This window comes from Fukomys damarensis, unplaced genomic scaffold (assembly GCF_012274545.1).
Source record: "Fukomys damarensis isolate Sample0158 unplaced genomic scaffold, DMR_v1.0_HiC HiC_scaffold_8, whole genome shotgun sequence".
Lineage (NCBI taxonomy): Eukaryota > Metazoa > Chordata > Mammalia > Rodentia > Bathyergidae > Fukomys > Fukomys damarensis.
Window position 1 is genome coordinate 33,302,719 of NW_022900920.1, and position 6,109 is coordinate 33,308,827.

The window sequence follows — 6,109 nt, forward strand, 5'->3', positions numbered from 1 at the left end:
GGTCCCCACGTCCGACACCGGCCCGTTGGCTTCCGCGCTCTCCCGCCTCCCTTTTCGCAGTTAACGGGGCGGTGCGCGAGGAAAGCATCCACTGCAAATCGGTTGAGGAGATCCTCACGCTGGTGCAGAAGCTGGCAGACCAGTCAGGCCTGGACGTGATCCGCATCCGCAAGCCCTTCCACACCGATAACCCGAGCATCCAGGGCCAGTGGCACCCCTTCACCAACAAACCAACGACGTTCGGAGGGCTGCGCCCCCGTGAGCTCCAAGATCAGGGGCAAGCACAGTAAATTGCCCCACCTACTCCAACCCAGGCTGGACTGTTGCCCCACAGAAGTGTTTCTTCCTCTTGGATCCCAAACTCAGGCAGAGAAGGAGCCACCACCACCACCCTCCAATAGTGACTTGACACCAGAGGTCTTGCTTGGGATAGAGAGCTGCCTGTTTGCTTTCCGGGGCCACTGCAAGGGCTGTGACCTTTTGTGTTCCCCGATGGATTAGTAGGCATTCCTGAAACCTGAGATGAGAGGCCTTCAAATGTTGTACAAGGTTCTTGTTTTCTAAAATCCAAATTGAAGCCATGTGTGATGGCACGTTCCTGTAATTGCAGCACTTGGGAAATTGAGGCAGGAGGATCCCTGTGAGTTAGAGGCCACACTGAGCTACACAGTGAGACATTGTCTCCAAAAAGATAAAAATTGATAATGCTTATTACAAAACATTGGGGGTGGGTGTCCTCAAGCCTGGCTTCTAAAGAATACTCAGTGTTCTGTTTCCACAGTCACTGATCTAGAGCGTGCTCTCTGCTGTGACCAGGCTTTAGGCAAGACACTTTTATATCTGTGTGAATGTTTGTGTAGAGTTGAAAAGTGAGGTCATTAAAGTTATGCAAGTTTACACATGAGCTCTTCCAAATTTGTGTATATTAAGCATGAGCCCCACTTTCTATTATTTTAAACCAGAAACAGCATATAAGGCTTCCAAGTGGTCAGTGACAAGCAGTGTGACTAATCCAAGGGAGTGATTCTCAGACCAGATCCCTGGTAACAAGCTTTCCCTGGTCCCAGCTGCATCCTTACTCCTATCACCACCACCCCCTTTGTATAGAAACAAATCCATGTCTCCCACTGCACGCAAGGGTGGGAGGTGTTGGTAAGCAGCCTAGGAAAGAGGAGGAGGGCTGATAAATAAGGAATATCTTCTAGGCCTGGTTTTTCTTTAGTTTTTTGACACAAGGTCTCACTATGTAGTTGAGACTGACCTGGAACTATGTAGCCCAGGCTGGTCTTGAACTCCCAGCGATCTTCTGCCTCAGCCTCCTGAGTGCTGGGATTACAGGCGTGCACCCACAGTGCCCAGTTTAGGCCTGGTTTTTAAAAGGCAGGCAGTCAGGCACGATGAGACATACACACCTGTAGTCCTAATTTCTCAGCCAGTTGGGCAACATGGAGAAGGCCATCTCAAGGCAAGGGACAATGAGGGAGAGAACCAGGAAGTAAAATACCTAGAAACCCTTGTGTGAAATCTTGAGCTGTAATTTTCTTACTGTCACCATGGTCAAGAAGTAGCGTGAGCCTTAATAGGAGGACTGTATCAGCACAGCCAGGAGGGAAGCCCAAGGTTACCAGTTGGCGACAAAAGTGGTTTTTATGGAGGTCAGAGAGCCAACGCGATGCAGAAGTCCTACAGCACCTGCTCTGGTGAAGGGAGGCTATTTGGACCAAGCAGACTACACAGCTTTGGGGAAAGGTATTTATTAACCAGCATCAGGGGAGGAGCTGAGCCCGGGCTCCCCAGTGTCACATGCCTGTTCCACCCACCTGGGGCTGAGTGAGGGCATTCCTAAAATACAGCCATTCTCACAATAAATACATTCATTGTGGGCTGGAGGTGGGAGAGGTTGGGTGAAGGGCAGTAAAAACTTGTGGGATTCCACGTTCTCAGCTACAAAAATAACAGTCATCCTCACCCAAAGGAAATGGGGAAGCTCAGTCTGGACTGATTGTCCCATATGGGCCTGGAGACTTCAGAGGCCCCTGGACCTTGAAAGTGCCCCGGTGAGGTAGGACAGGAATGGGAGCCAAGCATCCAAACTCCCAGCCTCTGCCCTTTGCATAGTTCCAAGAATGGGCTTTGTGTGCTAGGTGAGGCTGTTCTTTCCCCTGCTGTGGTCTAGGGGAAACAATGCTTGGTCCCCAAAAGGGAGGCTGGCTCAATGAGTGCATTGTTGGTCACCCATCCAGGGAATGGTCTCTAAGGACAGCTAAATGGGAGGGGGAATCTCCCTCTGAAATGTCCATGGACCGAACCCAACAGACAGACACAAGGCCGGCAGCAAGGGGAGGCTCAGAAGGTGCATGAGGGTGGAATGTTAGCACATGTAGCACAGATGCATGGGAAGGGAGGTGCCTGTCACTATTCTGTGTGACCCACGAGAATGGGTAAGCAGGCACGAAAAGGCTCCACAGGAAGAAGAGGAGGGCCAGGGGTTTAGCTCAGTGGTGCCGCTGACTGCCTCGCAAGTGCAAGGTCCTGAGTTTGAACTCCCCCCCAAAAAAGAGGGGAATGATGCCACCTTACCTCCCAGACGGGCCTGTTCCCAAGCCCTTGCCAATGGGGTCACCACACGGGACTGGGGAAGATAGGGACGTGACAACCAGGAGGGTACCCCCAATCCAGAAGGGCGAAGCACAAGAATGCACAGGGAGAACATGGGGGTGGGGCCCGGCAGCCCAGCTGACAACGTTCTTCACATGCACGTGAGTGTGCACAGGGCTCGAGTGGCTGGCAGAGGTTCTGAGTGGCTTCAGGAGTATCCAGCACACAAGGACATGCAGAGGGTGGTGAAACTGCGGCCATCTGGACCTGCAGAGCCCTACCTGGAAGAGGAGAGGTTGGGCAGACCATAGGACAGGAGGACGCAAACCTCCAAAGCTTTCGGTTAAGGAATCAGGAACTGGGTCTGGGTCTGCAGTACCTGGCCCCGAGGGAGCACCTACCTCTGAGGAGCACCGGTGGGCCTGGGCTGCTCACAGGTGGGTCCTGAGACTGAGGAGGGGCTTTGGCTGGCCTGACTGGCTAGCCCTACTGAGATGCCACAGTTGGGAGAAGGGCACGGAGTGAGGGTGTGGAGGGGTGGCTGTGCCGGCGGCGGCCCAGCCCGGAGCAGGCAGCAAGAGCATCTGCTGGGGGGCCAGGCTCACACGGAGCTCTCGTCTAGCTGCTCTACGAGCTGCGTGTGCTTCCTCTTCTCCAGGATGCGGCTGAGCTCCTCAGCAAAGGAGCAGGGCCCCGCCGGCGTGCCGTGGTTGCTCTGCCTCAGCAGCACATAGCTGTTGCCATTCATCCTTCGAAGCCGGCTGGGCAGTGCCACCAGTCCATTGGTCAACTCAGCCGGGGGCAGCGGGGGCGGTGGTTTTTTTTGATGATCTGGAGGCGGCTCCCTTCCAGGCCCTCAGCCCCTTCCCCGTCCTCACCCTCGTCTTCCTCTCCAGGACACTGGCCTGAGACTGTCTGCAGCTGCACGGCAGAGCCCCCTGCCCGGCTGGCCCGACCCAGCGAGTACTTCCGTCGCCGACCTCGTCCCCCTCCGCGCAGACAAGCCACGTAGAGGAGGGAGAAGGCCAAGAGGAGGCAGAGGCCCCCAAGGGCAGCGATGGCGAGCACGTAGAGCAGCCTCACGTCCGGGGCCAGGCGTGCCTCGTTTGTCGCGGGGGCTTGTGGAGCCGGGGCAGGAGTGGCTGGCCGGACAGTGAGGCTGTAGGAGGCCAGCAGGGTTCGTAGGCCATTCTCCTCAGCAAAGCAGCTGTAGCTGCCACTGTGCTCGGGCTGTGTGTCTGTCACCAGCAGCCCATCGACACCCACACGGTAGCCATCCTGCCCATCGCTCAGGCTTTTGCTCCCATTGAGAAGCCACAAGGCCCGGGCCAGGTTGGATGGCTGGTCACAGGGCAGGAGGACATCGTCACCCCGGAGAACTGAGCGGGTCTTCAGTGGTGGTGGTGGTGGCCCTGCGGAGAGGGTGTAGAGCTCAGAACCTGCCCCTGTCGGGGAGGGCCCCAGAAATGCAAGCCATCCCCTTCACTGCTAAGTGCCATCAGCCACAGTGACAGTCTGGGCACACCCCCTCCCTCGTGCGCGAAAGTCCGTTTCCCTTCTCTTTCCACACTCGCATCCTCTTGTGTGGATTCAAGTCCCGCCATCTGCCAAGGATGCCTAGTCTGTGTCCAGCAGAGACCTCCCAGCTGAGTGATTGTCTCGAACATGGTCTTTTGGCACCTCACTCCCTGCTCCCAAATAGGCGCTTTAAGCTGTTCAACAGTGACGCACCAGCATCTACTCAGCTGCCCAAGTCAGGCCGGGAGACTGCCTTACTTCTGTCTTCGTCACCTTTGTTTCCGACCCTGCAGCTCCCTCTGCTTGTCATCCCCTACGCAAGCCCTCTCGCAGCCGGCTGACCAGTGACAGCACAGCGTAGGGATGGAAGCACAAACAGTCTGGTGACCCTGCTGCTCAGTAGCTGGCTTGCGTGGGGATAACGATGATAGCTCTCCCATGGTGCTCCGAATAAATGCACCCACACATGGAAGTGTTCTGCTCAGTGCCTGGCACGTGAGAAACAGCACACATTGGCTGTGGTTATTAACTTTTATCCTTCCTTCAAGTATCAGTGCAGTTACTAGATCTTCCTCAGGGAAGTAACTGTTAGCCCTCTGAACCTTGTCATGGTTGCAGTCCTTAATAATTACAGTTAATTACTTGTGTGAGCGATTCACTGTCCACACCCCTCACCAGCTATAAGTTCTAGAGGTGACAAGACATATCATGTTTTTTGGTGGGGGGTGGTTCTGGAAGTCAAACCCAGGCCCTTGCGCCTGTGAGGTAAGCGGCCTACTGCTGAGCTACACCTCAGCACAACACTTGCCGCCTTGAATCTGTTACACATTTACAGTCTGTGTGGGAAGTAAACACGCTGAGCTCTCCCTGTGCGTAGCCTCAGTCCTGGGTCAGCCTTACTGAGAGCACACAAATGCAGCTGCTGACACAGAACTGTGCCCAGGCGGGTGACGGTAGCAGAGGACAGGTCCACACATTTCTGTGAGTTTCTCTTACCTGGATCCCTGCTGCCCTCACAGCCTCGATTTCCCCTCTCTATGTCCTGTATCAGTGATGTTCTGGGGACAGGAGATTAGGACCCGTGAACGCAGGGAAATGGGCTCAGGCTCCCAGTGAAAGGGTAGGGTTGTTGCAGTAACCAGCCTCCCACGTTCCCTACGGCAAGCCTCCCTCTGCCCTGGGAGGGGTAACCCGCCCTACTCCCATGGGCCACCCTGGGACCTGTTTGCTATGGTGGTGGCTGCCACACAGGAAAGGTTGCTGGGGTCCCAGCCACAGTAGGGGTCACGGGCCAGGATGCAGTCATAGCAGGAACGATATCGCCAGCAGGTGGACAGGGGCAGCTGGATGACCCCACTAGGGGCGCCCACATACAGGCTGTGCTGGGAGCCAAAGAGGACAGCTGGTCGGCCACAGCCTTACTCCCAGTTGCAGATAGAGCCCTGGATGGCCTCCCCATTCCCTCCCGTTCCAGAAAGGACATACTGAGGGTCAGCAGTCAGCCTACCTGCCTCAGAGAGATGACTAGATTCTCCACCGACTGGGGCTGCCTGAACACTTGTGTCTCTTCAATAATGTGCATTCCAGAGGCCAGGACCACGGCCTTGTGGATCCAGCCATCAGCTAGCATGGAAAGGGCAGAGGGTCAGGCCCCAACAACGGGGTCACTCTCAGCCCCTCACAGGAGGCCCAGTGGGGACAGCTCAGGACCTGTGAGGCCAGGGACACAGGGTCTGGACAGTCATGCCAGGAGCTATCGGATTGGCCCAGGGGGAATCAGGGATTTGGGTCAGAAGCACCTGTGGCCAGAAAGAGCAGGTCATAGGTGGGTCCAGCAGGAGTGCTAACTGGAATCCCCGCAAGGTGTGTGTAGTGGACGTGGCGCTTGAGCAGCAGGGGCCGTCCGCGGCTGGGGACCACGGGCCGAGCCATCAGTGGATGCAACTTCACGAAATCCAGGACCAGGGACGGCAGGTCCTGGGACGAATTGTAG

General features: G+C 56.0%; 1 protein-coding gene across 1 annotated transcript in view; it reads right to left on the minus strand.

Annotated features, from left to right (window-relative positions):
- Positions 1-2,864: 2,864 nt before the first annotated feature.
- The window catches only part of Sema4g (semaphorin 4G), a 9,888-nt gene continuing 6,643 nt past the window's right edge, over positions 2,865-6,109 (minus strand). The window contains 7 exon segments of the mRNA XM_033761466.1: positions 2,865-2,879; positions 3,000-3,423; positions 3,426-4,010; positions 5,113-5,174; positions 5,338-5,498; positions 5,624-5,739; positions 5,916-6,109. Coding sequence (XP_033617357.1) covers positions 3,200-3,423; positions 3,426-4,010; positions 5,113-5,174; positions 5,338-5,498; positions 5,624-5,739; positions 5,916-6,109 — 1,342 coding nt within the window. The 3' untranslated portion in view covers positions 2,865-2,879; positions 3,000-3,199.